Source organism: Sciurus carolinensis, chromosome 3, assembly GCF_902686445.1.
Source record: "Sciurus carolinensis chromosome 3, mSciCar1.2, whole genome shotgun sequence".
Classification (NCBI taxonomy): domain Eukaryota; kingdom Metazoa; phylum Chordata; class Mammalia; order Rodentia; family Sciuridae; genus Sciurus; species Sciurus carolinensis.
The window spans coordinates 121,098,528-121,122,044 of record NC_062215.1 but is presented as its reverse complement, the minus strand read 5'-3'; the positions used below and the strand labels follow the sequence as shown (position 1 = coordinate 121,122,044).

The window sequence follows — 23,517 nt, the reverse complement described above, 5'->3', positions numbered from 1 at the left end:
AGCAGATTTACATTTATGATTCCAATCTAGTCTTCCTTCAATGAACCAGGACCAAGGCTACACAGCACAATTCTTCAGACTCTGTGCTTTGTCTTTACCACCTTGTTCTTTGTTCTATTCACTTATATACTCTGCATATAAACAAGAATAATGCTACCATTTTGGGAAATTTTTTAAGATAATCCACTTTAGTTATCACTGGAGTCTGTAGTTTTAAAATTCTTAATAGATCCCTGTTAGTGTATTTGTACTGAATATAGGAGGTATTGTTGAGACTAGGAAGCATTGCTGAATTTTCATTAAATTGCCTAATTCGCTTGTCAAAGGTATTTAAGAATTGAGTCATTTTAAAAATATTCATTTGGAACTTCTTGGGTAACTTAATTGGCTATGTTAAACTCTGAATATTTTTATAATTTATCATTTACTACCAAAAAACCCACATTTTTTTCCTTTCTCACAATCCCATCTTTTGTTACTTGATTCATTAATGATACAATGGTAAATAATAATAATAGAAAAAGCTGGGTGCAGTGGTGCACACCTGTAATCCCAGTGGCTTGAGAGGCTGAGGCAGGAGGATTGCAAATTCAAAGCCAGCCTTAGCAACTTAGTGACGAGACTCTGTCTCAAAATAAAAAATTAAAAAAAAAAAAAAAAAAAAAAGGGCTGGGGATGTGGCTCAGTGGTTAAGCACCCTTAGGATCCAGACATGGTATCAAAAAATAATAACAAAAAAAAAAAAATCCTGTCTTATTCTGCCTATATTAGAAAAGCCTTTAGAGCTTCACCTAAAAATACGTTGTTTATTGGTTAGAAATAGAAGGGATGTACTCAATGTGATAAGGAATGAATGGATTAAGAATAAAGATAAAGATACTAGAATACAAAGTGTATTTTCTCTTTTACTTAACTTGTGGTTTTTATATATTCTTGCAATCATTAAACCATTCTTGGATCCCTGAGGTATACTCTAGACAATCAGTTTTTCTTTTAACATATACTGCTGAATTTCTACAACAGTTTATTTCTTTTTTTAAAACAACAAACTTATACTTAAGTAGTTAAATAGAAAACATTACTATATAGAATCATGTACAATTTTATTTTTGAGCTTTGTCAATCTATAAGTACACTGGAAAGTTCTGTATTTAGATTGTCTATGTTCAGATGGGGTAGTAATATTTTCCTTGGAAAACATCTTTCTTAGATATGGGTAAATGTCAAAAAATATAAATTATTATAAGGGAACTAAAATATTAACATTTGCTGCAACTAATCATCTTGCAGATAAGGAAATCAAAAATTGAAATGTAAAGTGACTTCAAAAGTTTTGGGTCAAGCAAGGTTCACCATACCCAGGCTTTCAGTTCAATGAGTAATGACGAATTTTGCCAATACTTATTCAATAACAAGGAACATGCTGTATAAAAAGAAAATCAGTTTATAATTAAAGAGAAAAACATTTGGATGATTATAATGAATAATTATTTATATGACCACTTATTTTTTAAGGTGAAAAAAAAACACTAGATAGCAGCCATACCTGTGATTTTAATATTACAAGGAATGCCAAAAGGAGCCTCTCCTACAGTTCCAGTAGTCCCACCCCATCTGCATGCACACCCTAAGTCAAGTTTCTGTTGCATGAACTAAAAACAAAACAAAACAAAAAATGATGGCTTTAGCACCTATTTATTTGCTGTCTGGAGAGAAAAATAAAATTCACATGTATATGACAGAGAAAATGTCTTTATTCGAGAGCCTTTCTATTTATCTTCCCCACCCACTTTTACAGATTACTTTGTCTTTCTACATTTCCATTCTACATTTCATATAGTTGAAAGCAACAAGTGCCTTAATCTAAAAGCATCTAATTTAAAAAGTCATCCAAACCTCACGCTACTACAGTATGGCAAATTTCAGTTTTCTCTACCTGTTCAGTGATGGCTTGGAAGCTATAGAGTCTGACCAGTCCTGAGCTGTACATCACAATCAGTATTCCATGAGACAGAGTAGCATCTGTAACGTTCCCGAAAATCTGAGGGGAAAGGCAGATATCACCTGAGAAAAGACCAGAAGGCCAGTCCTCTAAGTTTTCACCATGGTTTGTACTCTTGCTTAATATTCAGGTCACCACTACAACCTTGCTGCCTACCATTAAAATTTAACTACAATTTAGTAACTTGAGGCTAAGGGTATTATTAGGGGTAAACAGTAAGCTATATGATTCTCAGACTGGAGCATTAATAGAAATGTAGCACATACCTGTCAAAATTATGCACTAGAATTTATTTGCTTCATAGCTTTGTCAATACTTACTAATAACAAATCCTGTTCCTTATGGACTTTGGCACACAGTAAGGTCACAAAATTCTAAATGAATACTGAATTTACCATGGATATCCTGCCAGGGGCTTAATTCTTTATGCTCCAAAATTTTTCAGAGAGATAAATTGTTAGCTATTAAGAGGTGAAAAGTTTGGCTTTAGGAAAGTAATTATAAGAGAAACAGCCACCTCCAGTTTTTTATTATTATCTTATTCTTTAATTTCTAATACGGTTTGATGTTTTTTATTCATATAAAAGTCAAACATATTAAAGATCAAACACCCACCAAGAAATCTAGCCTATGTAACCTCAAATAAGGCTTTGGCTCACTGTTCCCTGAAGTTCTATGCATGGATTCTGTCATGATTCTCCACGTAGCTACAACAAACAACTTGATTTTATTACTATTTTAAAATTAGCAAGAGCCAATATTGGCAAATATTCGTAGCAATGAAAGAACAAGATATAAATGAAAATCTGTCTATTTCTACTGAAGAAAGCTTAATGAAGATTTACAATCTTAACAAACAGCTTAAGAACATTCTAAGATGAAATTTCAATTTCTTTCTTCAGTTCTATAATTTTCATTGTAGAGATATTTTACCTTCTTGGTTAGATTAATTTCCAAGTTTTTTTTCTTTTTTTTTGAAATTATTGCAAATGGGATGGTTTTCCTGATTTCTTCCTCAGCGGAATCATTGTTGGAATACAGGAATGCTATTGATTTATGGGTGTTAATCTTGTATCCTGCTACGTTGCTGAATTCATTTATAAGCTTTAAAAGTCTTCTGTTAAGAGTTTGTTTTTCTTGGGGTCTTCTAAATATAGGATTATGTCATCAGCAAACAGTGTGACTTCTTTTTCTATTTGTATCCCTTTAACTTCCTTTCTTGCCTGATTGCTCTGGCTAGTGTTTTGAGAACTATATTGAATAGAAGTAGAAGGAGTGGACATCCTTGTCCTCTTCCTGATTTTAGAGGAAATGCTTTTAGCTTCTTTCCAATTAGTATGATGTTGGTTTCAAGTTTGTCATAAATAGCCTTTAGCAAGTTGAGGCAAGTTCCTTCTACCCTCAGCTTCTTGAGCTTTCAACATGAATGGGTGCTGGATTTTATCAAAGGTCTTTTCTGCATCTATCAGGATTATCATGTGAATTTTGTTATTAATTCTGTTTAAGTGGTGAATAATATTTATTGATTTGCATATGCTGAATCAACCTTGCATCCCTGGAATGAAAATCATTTGATCATGGCACATTATCTTTTTGATGTGTTTTTAAATGTAGTTTACTAATATTTTGTTAAGGATTTTGCATCTATGTTCATCAGGGTACTAGTCTGTAGTTTTCTTTCTCTGATGTGTCTTTATCTGGTTTTGGTGTCAGAGTTATACTGGCTTCATACAATGTATTTGGGAATGTTCCCTCCCTTTCAATTTCATGGAATAATTTAAGAAAGACTGGTGTTAGTTCTTTAAGGTCTGGTAGAACTCAACTGAGAATCCATCTGGTCCTGGGCTTTTCTTTATTGGAAGGCTTTTAATTGCCGTTTTCAATTTCATTACTTAATATTGATCTGTTTCAATTTCATTACTTAATATTGATCTGTTTCATTACTTAATATTGATCTTAATATTACTTAATATTGATACAGGTTTTCTGTATCTTCCTGATTGAATTTGGGCAGGTCAAACATATCCAGAAGTTTGTCAATGTCTTCTTGATTTTCTAGTCTATTGGAGTATAAATTTTCAAAAATAGGTTCTGATAATCCTCTGGATTTCAGAAAGGTCTGCAGTGATATCTCTTTTTCACATCTAATTTGTTGATTTGGGTCTTCTCTCTTTTTCTTGGTTAGTTTGCTAAGGGTTTATCAATCTTATTTATCTTTTTAAAGAACCAACTCTTTGTTACACTGATCCTGTATACTGTTTTCTTATTCTCCATGTCATTGATTTTTGTCTCTAATAATCTTAATTATTTCCTGTCTTCTACTGACTTTGGAATTATTTTCTTTCTTTTCTAAGGCCTTGAGGTACAGCCTAAGCTTATTTATTTGGGATCTACTTTTTTAATGTAGACACTTAAAGCTATAAAATTTCCTCTTAGAACTGCTTTCATACTGTTACAGAGATTCTGGTATGTTGTATTTTTGTTCATTTGTTTCTAAGAACTTTTTTATTTCTTCTCTCATTACTTCTAAGATCCATTCTTCATTTAGAATAGTATTGTTTGATCTCACGTGTTTAAGTGGTTTCTGTATTTTTCTTGCTGTTAATTTCCAGTTTCATTCCATTATGGTCTGACAGGATATATGGGATTATATCAACTATTTAGCATTTGCTAGGACTCACACTGTGATCTACACTATGGTTTATTTTGGAAAAGGTTCCTCATAGCTCTTCCAGTTTTAAGATTTGTATAATTGCTTAACTTGTGAATTAAATACATTATAAGTTACAGTGTTGTAAAATACAAAGGATCTACTATAAAGTAAACAATAACTGGTAACTAATGTTTTTAGCTTATGCATTTTAGAGTACTATGCTTATAAAATGTTTAAATCCATTTATCTTGTTTGCTAGTGAATATTAGTAGATCCTCAAGATCTTGACCTCATGATTTTAGATGCTTAAAGTCTAGTAGAAAAGGTCAGTAAATAATTACCCAGAGGAAAATAGAAAACTTGATTCTGTGGTTTTTGTTTTGTTTTGAAATTTTTGGTGCTAGGGACTTAACCCAAGACCTTGCATATTTTAGGCATGGGTTCTACCACTGAACTACATCCTGATTCTTTTACTTAATTATAATTTGTTCCTTCATTCCTCCCATGTAACTACTTAACAAATCAAGAAAAACAACCATAGAACCCAAAACTGAGTTGAAAAATTTACATATGCAATTATAAAGCTTATTTGCAAACCATAAATCAAATTTTAGACCTACACCTTGCAATTAAAAATGAAACATTTTGTTGCAGCTTAATGATCATTTTAACAAATTCTGAAAATATTTCCTTTGAAAAAAATACCTTATTCCATAATTTTATAAAATAGTAGTTCATTAATAACCTCAGGTTTCCACTATCCACTTGAGAGGCACAAAACCATGCAGAAGGGCTGGGAATATAGCTCAGTAGGTAGAGTGCTTGCCTTGCAGGCACAACGCACTGGTTCAATTCTCAGCACCGCAAAAAAACAAAACAAAAGAAAACAAAACAACATGCAGAAAGAGGAAGGGATAATTAGATTTTCTTTTGAAATCAAATGTTCTCTTGTATTTGGTATGAAACAAACGAGGTCAGTGAACATTTTATAGTCAGGGGAACATTACTAATTAAAACATCTAATAAATAATTAAATGACATTATATCTTATTGTCAAAAAATTAATATTGCAATTAAATAAGAAGTGACTTCTTACCCTTTTGTTGATCTCTAGCACCCCTACAAGAGAAAAAGGTAGAACTTGGAACACTGCAAGGTACAACAAAATGGGTTGCTGAATGCCTGCCTAGAAAAAAAGACTAAAATTATAGGCAGCTCTCCAAAGTACTTAAGAAATTTTATGTCCCTGAAAACTTCCATGCCATTATACAGAGGTTCTCATGAATTAAAACACCCATTTATCTAGACTGAAAAGTTACCAAACAGAAGGAAAACGTTTAAAATATGTCTACTAAACCTTTGGCTCTGCAGATACACACATGCACATGGATACACACAAAAACTTACAAAAGTTAAAAGAACAGGAACCATTTCATAGCAACAAGATACTGTGCATTTATACTGTAACTGAAGTTATAGTAATAAAGAGACTAATCAAGTATAGTTGGGAAAGTAGCTCAGTGGTAGAGTGCTTGCCTAGCATGTATGAGGTCCTGAGTTAGATTCCCAGTAGTTCCCACTCCCCCCAAAAAGCCTAATCAAATCTCATGTACTTATTATGTTCAGATCACTGAAAATAGTGTTGCACTGACATTCCTGTATGAAATGAGAAAAAAAAAAAATCAATAAAAGCATGAGCCATTTCTCTGCTTGAAAAAGAAAGCCCCCTTCACTTGAAGGAATAGTTTCCAGTCAATGTCTTTCCATTATGAAATGTAAAATAACATTGTACTTCCCTAGTATTGGTTAGAATGGAATCTCTTGTTTTTGTGGTAGGCAAAGGTATCTGCCCCATCACAGCCTGACTCTACCTTCAACAGAACCCTAAAAAATGAGGTACAGAGACCACTAATCCAAACTGCCATAACTAAAAGTTAGAAAACAAAACAAAACAAAAAAAGACTGTAATGTTTAAAAGCCCTAAAGATCCTCCCTTCAAAAAGGATACATTTTTTTTTTTAAATTAAGATTTTGTAGACATAGATCAGACTCCTTCCAAATTCCTAAAAACCAAAGGAAAGGGATAGTTTATATATCCCAACCAAAAGTTACTAGTTCTTGGCTGGAGACAGTCTAGAATACAAAAATGTTGACAAGACTTCTATTAGCATTATCAGACAATGGTAAATGAAAAATTTTAATACATAATACTTGCTCTTCAGGAATTAAATTCTTAAAAAGATACATTAGAAACTTGAGCTGGGCTGGGTGCTATAATCTCAGTGGCTCAGGAAGCTCAGGCAGGAAGATGTCAAGTTCAAAGGCAGTCTCAGCAACTTAGCAAGGCTCTAAGCAACTTAGCAAGACCTATCTAAAAATAAAACATAAAAAAGGTTGGGGATGTGGCTCAGTGGTTAAGTGTCCCTATATTCAACATCTGGTATAACAAAAAAGTGAAACAAGCTGGGCATAGTGGTGTTTGCCTATAATCCTAGCTACTAGGGAGGCTAAGGCCTCCTCTTGATCCTCCTTCTCCTGAAGAGAATCAAACATTCAAGGTCAGTCTGGGCAACTTAGCAAGACCCTGTCTCAAATAAATTTCTTTTCAAAGGGGATCCTGGGCGCATAGCTCAGAGGCAGAGGACTTGCCTGGCAAGTTCAATGTCCAGGGTTAAATCTGTACAACCACACATACACACACACACACACACACACACACACACACACACACAATAAAAATAAAGAAATAAAGAAAAAAGGAAAAAAGTGTGAACTTGGAACACCATTTAAAATAATGGATCAGATACACAAAAGAACTTTCATATGGTGTCTTAAGAGGAGGAGTTCATGGGCTGGGGTTGAAGCTCAGTGGTAGAGTACTTGCCTAGCATGCATGAGGCACTGAGTTCGATCCTCAGCACCATGTAAAAACAAATAAATAAAAAAGTATTGTGTCCACCTACAACTAAAAGAAAAAAGAAGTATTTAAAAAGCAACAACCCGTATTTACTTAAAGAAGTCGGAAAAAATACTGTCTTTAAAAAAAAAAAAAAAAAAAAAAGAGAGGAGGAGCTCAAGTTCAGATCCCTCGAGTCAACAAAAGACAACCCCGACCATTGATGTTCATTGTCTAGAACCACCTGTGTACAGGAAACACCTCTGTGAGTGAGGTGCGTGAGAGCCAAAGCTTCTGTGCCCTATGAAGCTGAACATGCCTGCAGGGGTCTCTCCTGGTGCTGCTGCTGGCAAAAATGGTTCTCCTCCCAGAAGGCTAAAAGCAGGTTGGGCTTTGGTACAGGGCTACAGGGACTAGTGTTTTAGATATAGACCATGTGAGCAAGAGGATACTGTCTTTAATAAAAGTTGAATTAAAAACTCAGTTTAAAAAAAAAGACACATTAAACAAGACACTTTCAGAATTTTCTCTACCAAAGCAGAGAGGGCAATATAGTAAGTACAGTATGAGGAGAGAAGTATTTACCAAAGAGACAGTATCTCTTTTTCTTAGACTGGTAAACTGAATCAATCAAGAAAGGAGGAGGAGAATCCAATAAAAGGCATATAGTTGTGTTACTAATGTGACTTGGCAGAATATAGAAAAATTGTAGAAAAACATGTATGGACAATCATCATAAAAAGTAAATGGAAGCAGCTGACAAATAATTTACTTGGCTTCAGTGGAATACAGAAAGAGTAGACAAGGAGCTGAGAGAGAAATAAAGAGCAGAGTTCACTGGCCCAGAGTATGACGGGAATACACTAAGGTTGACAAGGGAATGCTCAATGTAGTTATCTAAATAAGGTAAAACTAGAGGAACTACTTAGCTTGTTAAAAGGCACCCTAGATTTCTATACAAACTTTCCCTTTCAAGAAGGGGTAGAATATATTATGCTTAAGAGCAAGCAAGGTCTCTGGAGCTAGACTGTCTTGAATTTGTGTCCAGGTTCTAGCATTTACCAGAACTGTCTTTGGGTAAGTTACTGAACCTCCCTGGTGTCAGAGTTCTTGTTTGTAAAATGGGATATAATGCCATCTACTCTAAGGGCTGTACTGAGGATTTATGAATTAATATAGAAAAAGCACTCAGAACAGTACTTAGTTATTCTGTAACTGGGGCACTAGTGAGGAAAAGCTATGGTTCAATTAAAAATGAGAAAGAACACAGACTATGCTAAGAGGAAACAAAAATAATTTTTTTCTAGATGTCTTGGGATATAAAGAAACAGCAAACTTCTAAGAGTAGACTCCATATTCATTTAAGAAAAGTGCTCAGTAAATGTTTGTTATAGTATTTGCCCATTAAGTTACCAATAGAACCAAAATAAGATTCTTGATATAAATTTCTACACTTTAGGTAATTCTTTAAAAAAAGAGAGAGAGAAAAGTATATATTAATTGCATGCTTCAGAAAAAAATATTTACCTACTAACTTTAATAGCAAGCTTCAGAAATCAAAGACCATTAGTTCTTTCATAACAGTCTTGCAGACAAATTCCTAAGGAAGTATGTCCTTGGTATATTGAATGCTTACTGACACCTACCTGCCGGGCCACTGTTGAGCCTTTGTTCTGAGCAGATTTGACTGCTATGACTTCTTGAGGAGTGTCCCAGCTCAAGTACCTTTTAAAAAATGAAGAGAGATTTAATGATGTAGGTCAGTTTCTTTATACTTAAAACACAGATATAAGTGAACAATTTTTTAGTTACCTAATTTATAAAAGCAAATAATCTTTTAAAAAACAAATAAATAAGCCAGGTGCAGTGGCACACGCCTGTAATCCCAGTGACTTGGGAGGCTGAGGCAGAATTCCAAGTTCGAGGCCAGCCTCAGCAATTTAGCAGTGAGAATCTGTCTCAAGATGAAAAATAAAAAGAGATGGGAAGGTAGCTCAATGGTAAAGTGCCTCTGAGTTCAATCACCAGTAACAACAACAAAACAAAAACTAAAACAACTCCCAAGAAAACAGGAGTATAAAATGTATAAAAAATACTACTTTCACAAATCACACACACATATACACTCTAAAAATTTACATCTAATTTAGAAAACTGTTAAAATAATAATTTTTGGATTGTACTAGGCAGATAATTTAACTGAAAATAGATCAGTCTTCAGGAAAACCTTCATAATGTACACCTTACATAGAAAATACTATTTGTAGAAAAGTGACACATTATTTAAAAAAAAAAAAAAGGTCTATCTGTCAACTGGTATGTATAGGTTAGTTACTTATTAGGGAATCAAAGATAAATGATAGAGGGTTTCTATCTTCAGCTCTTCAAATGTCACAAGGGAAGAAAATAATTTAGTAACTAATAATTTAGTTTATAAAATTATGATCAGGGTAAACACTAAAAAACTGGGGGAGGGAGTTTTAAAAATTTCCTGGGTCACAATTCTGAAATTTTTATAACAATATCTTAAGTAATAAACTCAAGAATTAATACCTGAATTTGCAATAAGAAGCAAGATAGATCTTCTCAAGGATTCTTCCTGTAGTTGCTGATATACGAAGCAGCCAATTATGAGCAGTCAATGCTATGAGTGAGGATTTATAATCTGATGGATCAGGAAGTACTTCCCCCTAAAAAAAAAAAATGAGATGTAAAAGAGAAACTGCTTAGCCACGAACAATATGCAGTAATCAGTGTACAAAGAAAATAACTATATACTTAAAGACAGTTGAATAAGTAAACCAAAGAAGAAATATTAAATGTAGAGAAAGAAAATTAAGACAAGAAAAGGTAAGACTGTAGGGAATTACTTTCATCACTAACTTATTAAGTGCATTTATTCACACAAAGCACTTAAGCAGTACCTCAAATAACTTGCTAATTATTGTTTACTACATATTTAACAAATGCTAGCCAACAATAATAGTAGTAGTATTAATGCTGCTGATGCTGCTGTGATAATGATAACAGCAGCTCTCAAAATCATGTATAACAGCATGGCTATTAACAGTCATATGCTAGAGAAATTATTCATACTGTCCCCTTTTTTCTTTACTACAGTATTTGTTTTCCTTTAGGTGGAAGTCAATGTGACAAAATGCATATTGCCACACAGTTTACTGCGGTTGTACTCTAACTTCAAATGAGAACTTAGAATCCAGAATCAAGGTCACCAAAGAATAGAAGATAAACCTGTTTTTAAAGATAATCTGTCATCAATGAATAGCCCAGAAAAGGTATATAGCTGTTTGGGTACTTCTGTCACTGAGGAGCTACCACAAGGTAGAAGTCTAATATAGGGAGAAAAATAAAAAAGAGCAAGGCGTCTGCTATGAATTGTGAACTAAAATGTAGTTGTAAGAAGAAAGTTAAGAATAGAAAAGTTGAAATTATTTTAGTATTTGCTTAGGACAACAAGTGAGTAGGAAAAAATAGGGCATAGTTATTTTACATATGCCCCTAAAGATTTGTCTGTCCTTTTAAATGTTCGGGAAAGAAATAAGATTGCTTCTTGGAGTTTTGTTTTTATCTTATTAACTGGAAATCTTACACACTCTGTTTATAGGCAATGATGTAAGAGCATTTATTCTACAATATCTTAGGTAAACATCACTTCATGGAGATTTGTTTTTAAAAACATACTATTATATCTTGCCTATTACAAAAACACTGATGCAGCATATATAAGAAGTTTGAATTATTTTCCTAAACCAAAGTTGGATTTCACACATTGTCTCAAAAAAGAAGGGTACTAATTTAAAAGTAGTTTCACATTAGTATGTTAATGTCAGTATAATATGCTTCTTTGTCTTTCTTAATGGAAAATCTTATTTCACTGTAAATGAGAACAAAACATTTGAATGTTAAAGTGAGACTAGGAATTAAGTTACTAGAAATTTTATTTCTGTCAAGATTTTTCTAAATTTTTGGTGTTTTTACTCGTGTGTTCAAAACTTTCTCAAATCTGTCATTTTTCTAACCCACCAAAATGAAAATGTATTAAGAGGCTTAAATTGCTGGAGGCACAAATTATTTATAGCTTTCAATGAGAAGTTGAGGGGAAAAAATAGATAATTTGAAAGGAGTCTTTTATGAAGAGAGAATAAGTATCTAGAGAAAAAGAAAACAGCTCCAGAAAACAATTTTATGTAAAAACAGCATTTAAAAAAGAATTTTAACAGTAAATATAGAATATATATCCTTTAAACGTTATATTTGGTCATATAATGGAAATTCTATTTTCCCTAAAGAAAAACCAACTATATTTAAAGATCTGATTAATTGGTTGTAGTACTCCAAAGGCATTACTTAGAACATTGATGCCACGGAAAACTAACATTTAAAAATATTCCTCAAAAAAGGAAGTTTTACAACCAAAAGAATTTGGGAGAATGGTTTATGGTTATTGTGTACATAAGTACTATTAGAAGTGTTAGTATGAAAGGTTGTGGGAAGTAATTATATAAAGAAACTTATTTAACTTTTTTAAACTCAGAACATTCCAAACTTATTTTTTCTCAGCCTAATTCCTCCCAATGCCTCTGGTACCTATATACCTGTCAACATTTCATAAAAACAGTGTTCTGAAAAATATGCACCAGGGCAAGGCCAGTCTGATGAATGAGATTATCCCACCATATTTGTTATTTTTATCTTATTATTTTCCTTACAACATTTGTGGAGGAAACGTGTAAGAATCCACTTTGTGTTGGCTAGGATATGGGGAAAAGGTACACACTCATACGTTGTTGGTGGACCTACAAATTGGTGCAACCACTCTGGAAAGTACTATGGAGATTCCTCAAAAAACTAGGAATTTGAACCACCATATGACCCAGCTATTCCACTTCTCACTATATATCCAAAGGATTTAAAATCAGCATGCTACAGTGACAAAGTCACATCAAAGTTTTTAGCAGCACAATTCACAATAGCTAAGCTATGGAGCCAATCTAAGTGCACTTCAACAGATAAAGAAAATGTGGTACATATACACAATGGAGTATTACTCAGTCATAAAGAAGAACAACTTTACGGCATTTGTCAGTAAATGGATGGAACTGGAGAGAGTCATGCCAAGTGAAATAATTCAGGTCCCAAAAGTCAATGTAATTAGGTGGGAGGGTGGGATTAAAAAAAAAAAAAAAATAGAAGAAAGATCAGAGGAGTAGACAAAGGGGAATAAAGGGAAGGGAGAAAGGACAGGTTAGGGAAAGACAGTGGAATGAGTCTGACCTAACATTCCTATGTACATGCAGGAATATACCACAGTGAATCTCACCATTATGTACATCCACAAGACGCTAATAAAAAAAAAAAGCTCAACATCTCTAGTAATAAGAGAAATGCAAATCAAAACTACCCTAAGATTTCATCTCACTCCAGTCAGAATGGCTATTATCAAAAATACAAACAATAATAGGTCTTGGTGAGGTTGTGGGAAAAAAGGTGCACTCATACATGGCTGATGGGGTTGCAAATTAGTGCAGCCACTCTGGAAAGCAGTATGGATATTCCTTAGAAAACCTGGAATGGAACCATCATTTGACCCAGCTATCCCCTCCTTGGCATGTACCCAAAGGACTTAAAATCAGCATACTACAGTGATGCAGTCACAACAATGTTTATAGCAGCTCAATTCACAAAAGCTAGACTGTGAAACCAACCTAGACGGCCTTCAACAGATGAATGGATAAAAAAAAACTGTGGTATACAGACACAATGGAATATTATTAAAGAAGAATAAAATTATGGCATTTGCAGGTAAATGGATGGAGTTGGAGAATATCATGTTTTCTCTGATAAGTAGATGATGATACATAATGGGGGGATGGAAGGGGTGAGGGAAGAATGGAGGAAGGACGGATTGTGTAGAGGGAAAAGGGTTGGGGAGAAGAAAAGAATGAAATGAGATAAACATCATTACCCTATGTACATGTATGATTCACAAATGGTGTGACTCTACTTCGTGTACAACCAGAGAAATGAAAAGTTGTACCCTGTTTGTGTACAATGAATCAAAATAAAATAAAATAAAATAAAAAATAAATAAATAGCAAAAAGATCAGTAGAGTAGAGGAAGGGAAAAGGGGGTGAGGGGAAGGGGAGGACTGGGGATTGAATTAGAAAAACTGTATTCCATGCTCTCATAATTAGGTCAAAATGAATTGATACAAAATGAATTGATACACTGATATATTGTCATGTACAACTAAAAAGAACCAATAAAAATCTTTATAACATAAAAGATGCTCCTAATGCTTTTTCATTGTTCTGTTAGAGTAAGTGAAATGATCTTTTAAACCCCAAGAACAGTTATAAAATAGTTTAAATTGCTATAAAACTTTTAATCTGTTTCTAACTTTTACCATTTTCGAGACTTAGAAAACTATGTTTACTTTAAAAATCATTCATAATATTAATGATTTTTTAAGATAAAAACATTTATGAGGAAATGATTAGTACAATTGATTGTACTAATGATTCTGGGATCACTACAATCTTTAAGTTTTAATCCTTAATGCAATATATTAACAATAACCAGCTCTTCTATGCTAAAAATGCCATAGAAACAAATCTTACCACGGGGCATTCCCATAACAAAGCATCCTCTATTTTTTCTGATTTGGAACATTTTGGCATTTCATAAAGTTTTTTTGGCTCTGAGGCAACACTGGAAAAAAAAGAAAAATAAATTATTAATATTCCTGATATACTTTTTTCATACAGAAAACTGAAAATAACAAAATATTATTTGTTGTTTGCTTTCCTCTTTTTTTTTTTTTTTTGGTCACAGAATTCATAATGCACATACACAGGAAAAATATGAAATAGTTTATAATACTGTAAAACTATCAAAATAAATATTCACATTTTGGTTCATTTCCTTCTAGTTTTTCTTTAAATACACAGAGGTAGCTGAACATTGTTTTCCTAAATTGGATTATACTGAATTATTTTTTTTTGACCCTTTAACATTTACTATGAATATCCCTAAGTTTCATTGAGTTCTTAAACTAGTTTTCTGATATTTAAAATTAAAATTAGTAGGTAAGAAGTTCCCATTACTTTAGAATTAAAATCAGTGGATAAAAAAGGAAACATTCTTGGCCTGCACACCTATAATCCCAGTGGTTCAAGAGGCTGAGGCAGGAGGTTTGTGAGTTTAAAGCCAGCCTCGGCAACTTAGTGAGACCCTAAGCAACTTAGCAAGAATCTGTCTCTAAGTAAAAAGGAAAAAAAAAAAAGGCTGGGGATGTGGCTCAGTGGTTAAGTGCTCCTGGATTCAATCCCTGGTACCACAAAAAAAAAAAAAAAGGAAAATCTCATTATAATTTTTACTTGTAAATTAACGGTCAGAAAGGTTAAATGTTTATATTTCTACCAATATTGAACATTCTATCTTTGATGTAAAAATGGTCTTTTTAAAAATTTATTGGTACTGGGAATTAAACCAGTGGTGTTTTACCATTAAGCTACATCTCCAGCCCTTTTTACTGTTTGAAGACAGGGCCTCACTAAGCTGCTGAGGCTGGCCTCAAGGGACCCTCCTGCTTCAGTCTCCCAAGTGGCTGGGATTATAGGCATGCACCACTATATATCTGGCTTCTTTATTTCTAAGACAGGGTCTCACTATGTTGCCCAGGCTTGAACTCCTAGATGGCTGGCTGATTCCCACTGAGATGTGAGTATAGATATTTAGCTGATGAACTATAAAATTAAACTACTGTAGAAAGATAAACAAAGGAGGTTCTGGAGCATAAAACTGAGCAAATAATATTGTTCTCCTGTGTGCATGTGTGAATAGGTAACAATGAATCCCACCATTATGTATAATTACAATACATGAATAAAAATATTTTTAAAAAAAACAATTTTCAGAGTGACATTCTATTCACCTTTGATATTCTCTCAGATTCAAAAGTTTAAACCAAACAATTTCACAGCAATGAAATCAACCTCATTTGTGATTCTAGCCTGTGGGTAAAAAAAAAATCAAGGGATGGCATGTTAAAGAACTCCAATGTTATTTACCATTAGAACGCCGATCAATGCCAATTACTCTGATTAAATTTTTTTTAAAAATTAAAGCAGTATCTCCAAACTGGGGAAGTTATGAACTGGGTATTAAATGATACCAAAGAAATATTGCTAATTTAGCTAGTTGTGAAAATGACATTATGATCATAAAAAAAAGTTTAGATTTCTACCTCCAGCATGATAGTCATGAGGCTTTGTTGACACACTCTTAAGTAAATTTGTAAAAATTTAAAAGGACAAAAACCTAAAAAGTCTCTGGAAATGGTACTGGGGACATACAGCATATGAAGGCTCATTTATTAATAAAAACCTACTAGTACTCATTAGTAATATGGAGTATGAGCTGGGGATGTAGCTCAATGGTACAATATTTGCCTACTGTACATGAAGTCCTCAGTTCAAACCATAGCACTGGAAAAAAAAAATCTTAGAATAGTAGGAGTCTTTGGTGTTTGGAGCAGGGAATGTTCCCTTCTTTCTTACTCCTAGTTCAGCAAAATGGCAACTCCACTCCAAACTAGTGTACCAAGAACACAGGGCTCCTCTCCCCACTGCTTCCACCGGAGATCTCCCCAGGAGAGGCAGGATGGCAACATTTCTCATCCATCCCCCAGCTGCCTGGTGCTAATGAGTCCTCAGTGAATGTAGTCAAGAAGTGGGGTTCCTGTCACCTAGGCCCCACTCATGAAATGGAGGCTCCACCTTGGGTGCAACATGGCTGAGAATATTGTCAGCCATGACAATATTGGCCTTATCCTTTTTATAAGGCAGTGGGTACATCCTAAGAGAGGCTAATTGAAAAGAGGTAAGGCTAGCATTCCCTCAAACCTACCAGCTCAGCTTTTAGAGTAGGGAAGAGGTTTCATTTACTCCCACTAGAGGCTGGTTTGAAGATTTTGCCTGGGAGAAGCAAGATACAAAACATAGTCCCTGGTCTCTTTCTAGAAAAACTGACTTTATTTACAACAGATATGGAGAAGATCAAGCCTAAATGCATTCTCAAAACCAGTGAAGACTGTGGTAAATGGCAAACAGGAGACTGGCAGATTCATTGGAAATACAGGCTAAATTGTAGGCTGGCTAATTTGCCAGAGTGAACCAGAAAAAGATAACTGAAGGAGCCCTCCTGTGGTCAGAACAAACTCCAAAGGCAGAATATGCTAACTTCTGGTTTCTGGTCCAACATGAAAAGAGCAGAAGTTGACAGTCTTGTCTTCACAAGTAAATGGCTAAACAATTTGAAAATCAACAATTATTCTTAGATTCATCAAAGAATTGAGGTCACAGGAAAAACTGCTGCACCCAAAAGTAGAGAGGTGAAGGCAGAGAATCGCAGTTTAGTAAGAACAGAATCCCAGAAACAAGCCACTGGAACCAGTCATGGGAAGACAAAAATAAGACAGAAAAATTTAACTTCTGATAACTATAGTCATATCAAATAATAATAGTGTCACCCAGATAGACATAAAATTGTACTCTAAAGGCCTATTTATCTCAATTTCTTTTCCCTAATAAGTAATACTATCTTCAACAAAACATAACAAAGCATGCTAAAAGACAAACTACAAAGATTGAAGACACAACGCAAGCATTACAACCAGGCTCAGATATGGCAGAGATTCTGGAATCATAAGATCAGGAACTTAAAAATCTATGATTAAACCTGTACTCCCAGCTATTTGATATGCTGAGGCAGGAGGATCCCAAGTATGAGACCAGTTTGGGCAATTCAATGAGGCTGTTTAAAAAATTAAAATAAAAAAAAAAAAAGGGCTGGGTGTGTAGCTGAGTGGCAGAACACTTGCCTAATATGCAAAGGCTCTGGGGATGGCCCAATTAAGCAGAAAGATAAAAATCCTAAAGAAAAAATCAAAAGGAAATGCTAGAAATAAAAAACACCATAATAGAAGTGAAAAAAATGGCTCATCAGTAGGCTGGATACAGCCGAGGAATCAGTGAGCTTGAAGATAGGTCAACAGAAATTTCCCAAACTGAAAAAAGGAGGGAAAAAAAAAAAAAAGAAAGAAAGAAAGAAAGAAAGAATAACAGAATATCCAATAACTATGAGAAAATTAGAGAACGTGTAATGTACACATAATGAAAATACCAGGAAAAAAACAAAGTGTTATAATAATGACCAAGCATTTTCCAAAACTAATGTGACACCAAGTATAAATCCAGGAAGCTCAGAAATACTAGTAGGGAAGTTAAAAAGAAAAAAGAAACAAACTACACCTAGGTATATCATTTTCAAAATGATACTCAAAAATTTGGAGAGGGCTGGGGTTGTAGCTTAGTGGTAGAGCAACTGCCTAGCACAGGTGAAGCACTGGGTTTAAATCTCAGCATCACATAAAAAACAAATAAATAAAAAATAAAGTTTAAATTTTTTTTAAAAAAGGAGAAAATCTTAAAAGAAGCAGGGAGGGGAAGGCACCTTATCTATGGAGAAGCAAGGATAAGAATCATATCACACTTCTCTTTTAGAGATCATGCAAACAAGTAGAGAATGAAGTGAAATATATAGTGTTGAAAGAAAAAAAAAACCCTTCGACCAACCTAGAATTTCTGTATCCAGAGAAATTATGCTTCAAAAGTGATTACCTAGATAAGCAAAAGCTGAGGGAATATCTTGCCTTGTAAGAAATATTCAAAAAAGTTTTTCAGAAGAATGAAAATGATTTGAGTCAGATATGCAGGTCTAAAGAATGGAAGTGTTAAAGAATAAATAAATGAAGGTAAAACAAAATCCCTTGTTTTCTTTACCTTTATTGATTAAAAAAAAAGTGTTGAAAATAAAAACAGCAAAAAGATATTCAGTGATTATAACAAAAATAAGTTCAAAGATATCATTAAGTTAATGGCAATGGTGGTATAAGAGGGAGGAAATAAGAATATTCTGTCGACAGGTACCAGTACTATCCATGAAATGGTCATGTGTACAAACAAAAATGCACTAGTCCCTTCCCTCCCCAAGAATATGGTTTTTTAGCCCTCTTTTATAGTCTTTTACCCATAGGAATTAAGTTTTTGAGATGTTGGCTTTTAAAATTTCAACATTTGGGATTTAAGCTCTTAGGATTATAACTTTAGGGACTTTGCTTTTGGAGGATTTCAACATTCAGAAACACAGCATTCAGGAGTGTCTTTTTTGTAGCATAACAATGAAAATGCACAATTATGGTGATGGTCATGCATATTTGTGAATGTAAAAATCAACTGTACATTTCTTATGGAGAAAGGCAGGCACTTTACCAACTAAGCTATCTCCCCAGCCCAATGCCAGTGATTTTTGATACAAGCTGAAGCATGTTCAGAATATGCTTTAAAAAACTTAGCAGAGAGGTAAAGAAAAGGGACAAGGGACGAGATAAAGTGTGGCAAATCTTGATAGTTCTGATCCTAGGTAATGGGTATATGGGGATTCACTGCAGTTTTCCCTTTGGCCTCCAGTTGGACTACTGCAGTTATGGCTGATTCTTCAACATTCTGGATCTATAAATAATATGCTTTTGCTTGAAACTTTTTCTCTTAAAAAAGCAGCATCTAGGGCTGGGGTTGTAGCTAAGTGGTAGAGTGCCTGCCTTGCATGTGTGAAGTATTGGGTTCGATCCTTAACACCACCAGAAATAAAATAAAGGTATTGTGTCCATCTACAACTAAAAACAACCAAAAAAATTTTTTTTTAAAAAGCAGCATCTAATTATATAATAACCACTTTTCATGACTCTGGTATCTTTAAGTATCATAAATAATGAGGCAGGGAGGGAGGGGGAAGTGCTGAGGAGAGATACCGGTCAAATTATATTGCTATGTTGTGTGCATGTAAGAATATGTAACAACAAATTATATCATCATGTACAACTATCGTGCACCAATAAAAACGTGGAAAAAATTATAAATTATAAATACTAAACAGTATTCTGTATTATTTTGTCTGTACTAAAAGTAGTTTTGCTTTAATATAGCATTTCCAATGAGGAAAGCTAACACTTTAAACTTAGCATGACTTTTAAATTACATGCATTTTACCATCAACTTATTTTGGACCCATTTTTCCTTTCTTCTGTTTTCCTGAACACTAACGTAAGCATGTGGTTCTATAAAACTTACTAATGAGATCAACAGTCTGGAAAATTACCACTAAAAATTTACCTGCTAACACAGCACCGATAATTGTCAAAATATATTCTTCCTCTCTCATAAGCTATAGGTGACTTGGAATGAGTTGTCCAAACATTCTTAAATTTAGTACTTTCCTGAAAAACAAGGGATTTCGGTTTAGGAAAGAGTTCATAAGTTTCTACTGTGCATCCATTTTAAGTAGGGTAAACATCATTTTCAAAGTAATTTCATATACGCTATTTAAAAATATTTTGAATTCTTCCTCACTCTGCTCTCACGTTTTGGTTTAACTGAGTGCCCAACTTTTGGATAGTTTGTATGACAGCATAAGAAGTTTAAAATTAAAATCACATGGCGGCCCTATTAACACCTATTTACAAATTCCCCAGGTGCAGGACACTTACTCCCTTTCCCGACACATGAAACCCTCTCAAAAGGGAGCCCTAGAACGTGAAAATTGCACCCCAGCGGGAGTTCTGACCACAGGAGCCCCGCAGCTTCTATCCTGCCCCCGACCGGCGGGCGGTCACCTGGCACACTAGCTCCCGCAGGATGCCCAGGTTCGTCCTCTGCACCACGCCTGCGTCGCGCGCGAAGAAGCCAAGCGCCCGGCGACTCAGCCGGCGGCACACGTTGGGCTTCCGGGTTGGGCCCATGGATGAGCGGGCCAGGCGCAGGGTTGGCTGGGCCGAAGAGGGGCTTACGCCTCGCTCCCACGTAGGGCAGCAACCGCTACCTCCAAACCTCAAGGGAAAGCTGACCCGGGAGCTGGGTACTGGAAACCCAGTAACAGGACGAGAGAATGCAGAACGTGCACCGCCAGAGCGCAAAAGGAAGAAAAAAACACCCCTTTCCGGTCCTGCCCCTCACACGCTCTTCACCCTTGGACAGTGAGACGCCGATGTACCTAACGGCTTGCCGTAGCCGCTTCTTCAGCGGAAAATGTAGTTCCCAGTGCACTTTGGCTTCCTCCTGGACTACAACTCCCATCAGCCAACGGGAAACGCGTTCTTACCCCGGCACCGCCCCCAGCACGCCTTGGCCCCGCCTCCGGCACGTCTCTTGGGTCCTGCAAAGGCTGAGCTGTGGGCTGAGCGGTGCGGCTCGCGCGCATTTTCGGGTTGCTAGCGGCGCGCTGGGAAGACCCCTGGGGGCGCTGTGTTGCCGTCTTCTGGTCCGGCTTCCTGTGCTGCACTCATGGATCGTTGCTTCCCTTACCGCCCTGGTACCCCGTCGCCTGTCAGTCCCTGACTTTCGCTCTGGGAGGTTTTCCCAGGCGCCCGCAGGGGCTGTGTCGAGTGTGACCACCCTCCAAAGGTACGCCCCGCGGCTTTCCCTTCAGCTGCTCGTTAGACATCGTGGATGAGGTTAACTTAAACATTTTGTATGAACACTTTGCCTTTTATGATTAGTGGTGGAAGATGACGGCTTTCCCACCAAACTAGGATTGAATTACTCCTCTGAGAGGCCCGCCTTTTGTGTGGCCTGCGGGAACTGACTGGTATTGCGGTAATTGCTGCGTTTTCTTCCTCTCTCTTCCAATCCCACACCCTACCCCCCTTAAAGGGAATGGAATATGAGATGCTTACATTCTTATAAGATTACCTAAGATAGTTCACGTTGATTTCTTCTAGTAAAAGAGAGCATATTTTGTTAACTAGCCCTGCCTGTATGCTCAAAGTTCCATTACACTAAAATTTCAATAATCTTAAGTTAGATGTTGTCCCATTGCTTTGTTGTAGGTCCCTGAGGGAGTCTTCGCATCTCCCAAGTGGACTTGGCATACTACCTATTCAAGGAAAGTGAGTGAGCACGTCTGACTGACAGTTCAAAAATTGCAGTACAGGTGAGTGCGCTGGGTCACAATTTAAATTCAGTAAAAAAAAAAAAAAAAGTCATATCTCTTTTTGGTCTTGATGTACGTACTTCAACTTCATGCCTTGGCTTTTGCTGATTTTCATGACTTATTTAGCGCATACAGTGGAGTGCTTTATTTTTAGACAGTGTGCTACAGTAGTTAATTTGGTAATTCATGAATGCAGCTGTCACTGAGAAAACTAGAACCCAGAAAACATAACTGGATTTTCTTTGGCTGAAATGAAATTTAAGTCATTGCTGAATTGAATTCATCATCTCTCTCTTTTCTCCTTTCTCTTTGCCACCACTTGCCATCCTATGGTCTTAATCTCACCACCAAGTCACCCCAGGCAGAGTCATTCTATCTAGATGTCCCCACTTTACCTCATCCACAGCCAAAGTCCTTCTGTTTCTTGTCACATCTTCATTTCATCTGAGTAATTTGGAACCTTACCTTTTTATCATATATTAAGTAGCCTCCTAATGATTCTTTCCTCCTTACAGTTTGGTCCTTTCAATTCCAATGCTCCCAGTGATTTTTCTAAAGCACAAAGCTATACTTGTATGTTAACAGTTTTTCAGTGGTTCCCTGTCACATATAGCAGAATTTCTCAAACCAGAACTTGTACCCAGGGTCCTCCATTATAACTTAAAATAGCTCAGTATGTTAAACATGAAGCATAAAACTATGTGTAAAATCCTTATATTGTATTTTTATATAATTTTAACACCCAAACATTTATAAGTTAAATAAAGCAAAACCATACAATCAATAAATTCAAATGAATACTTATTCATTGTGCTCAATAAGAACATTTCACTGGATCTAAGAATTCTAAAAGCAAATCTCTCTTGTCTTTAGTGGCATACCTTCCGTACAGAAAGACCTATCCATTTCCCTTAGTGACAAGCAATCACTTGGTGCCCCTTTCTTTGTTAAACCACTGGAAAAATTTCCTTGTTTTGTTGTGTCATGATTTCTGTTTATTTACTTGATTGAACCCAGGAGTGCTTTACCACTGAGCTATATCCCCAACCATTTTAATTTTTTATTTTGAGATAGGGTCTTGCTAAGTTGCCTGACTGGCTTTGAACTCACAATGCTCCTGCCTTAAGCTTCTGCATAGCTGGGATTACAGTCGTGCATCACTGTACCCTATTGGTTCATGACTTCATTGAACCTTCACTTGGAAACATCATTTATGTATAGTAGTTCCCATTTCTTTCTTATCCTGTACCAATAACAAAAGATGCAACAAATGTGACACAAATGTGTCTAAACCAAATGCATGAACTGAAATCTTGTGACAACACTCAACTAAAAGTGGTCACCCAGATGACCCAGTGTATCCTTTTTAAAAGAATCATGTGATTTTTCTAAAGCACAAAGCTGTACTTGTATGTTAACAGTTCCTTCTTTTCAATTTTTGTCATATTGAAAATAAAATGTTTCTCTTACAGAAATCTCATAGTCTTGAAGATACATGTACAAATTCCCAAGGGTCCTCATAGATACCTAATAAGACAGATTGGAATCCCTTAGTGAAGAATACAGAGCACTCCATTAACTTCATCTTGCCTATATTTTCAGCCTCTTTAGCCATCCCTCCAAATATGCTCTGTGGTTCTGATATTTGTCCTCTTTCTTTATCTTTAACTCCTTCCCCATCATCTCCTATGTGTTTTTGTGAAGACTCTTCCCAGTTGTCAAGAGTTCCATTCAGACCCTTTTCCTGACCTCTCCAGTTTAGTATTAGTAGCCTTGTCTGTCCCTCCATGTTTCTCTGCCTATGGTTGTGACACTATATTAGAATTGTCCTTTGTCTAACCTGAGCAGAAACAGCAGTAAATCATTCTGCCTCTTTAGCAAATTGCCTAAAATGT

General features: G+C 35.4%; 2 protein-coding genes across 5 annotated transcripts in view; one reads left to right on the top strand and one right to left on the bottom strand.

Annotated features, from left to right (window-relative positions):
* Positions 1 to 20,663, bottom strand: part of Dcaf17 (DDB1 and CUL4 associated factor 17) — a 42,893-nt gene extending 22,230 nt beyond the window's left edge. Inside the window, exons 1-8 of one of the 4 annotated variants that reach the window (XM_047545661.1) lie at positions 20,307 to 20,663; positions 19,807 to 19,910; positions 14,194 to 14,284; positions 10,105 to 10,241; positions 9,198 to 9,276; positions 5,752 to 5,841; positions 1,937 to 2,041; positions 1,547 to 1,652 (exon numbers count right to left, since the gene is read on the bottom strand). In XM_047545661.1, the coding sequence (XP_047401617.1) occupies positions 1,547 to 1,652; positions 1,937 to 2,041; positions 5,752 to 5,841; positions 9,198 to 9,276; positions 10,105 to 10,241; positions 14,194 to 14,284; positions 19,807 to 19,910; positions 20,307 to 20,432 (838 nt within the window). In that variant the 5' untranslated portion in view covers positions 20,433 to 20,663. Of the gene's footprint in view, positions 1 to 1,546; positions 1,653 to 1,936; positions 2,042 to 5,751; positions 5,842 to 9,197; positions 9,277 to 10,104; positions 10,242 to 14,193; positions 14,285 to 15,509; positions 15,589 to 19,806; positions 19,911 to 20,306 lie in introns of those variants that run through there. The other 3 variants (XM_047545665.1, XM_047545664.1, XM_047545663.1) reach the window with 3 other exon arrangements.
* A 214-nt stretch (positions 20,664 to 20,877) lies between these two features.
* Mettl8 (methyltransferase 8, methylcytidine) overlaps positions 20,878 to 23,517 on the top strand; it is a 91,127-nt gene continuing 88,487 nt past the window's right edge. Inside the window, 2 exon segments of the mRNA XM_047547411.1 lie at positions 20,878 to 21,093; positions 21,519 to 21,622. The gene's annotated coding sequence lies outside the window, so the exon portion shown is untranslated.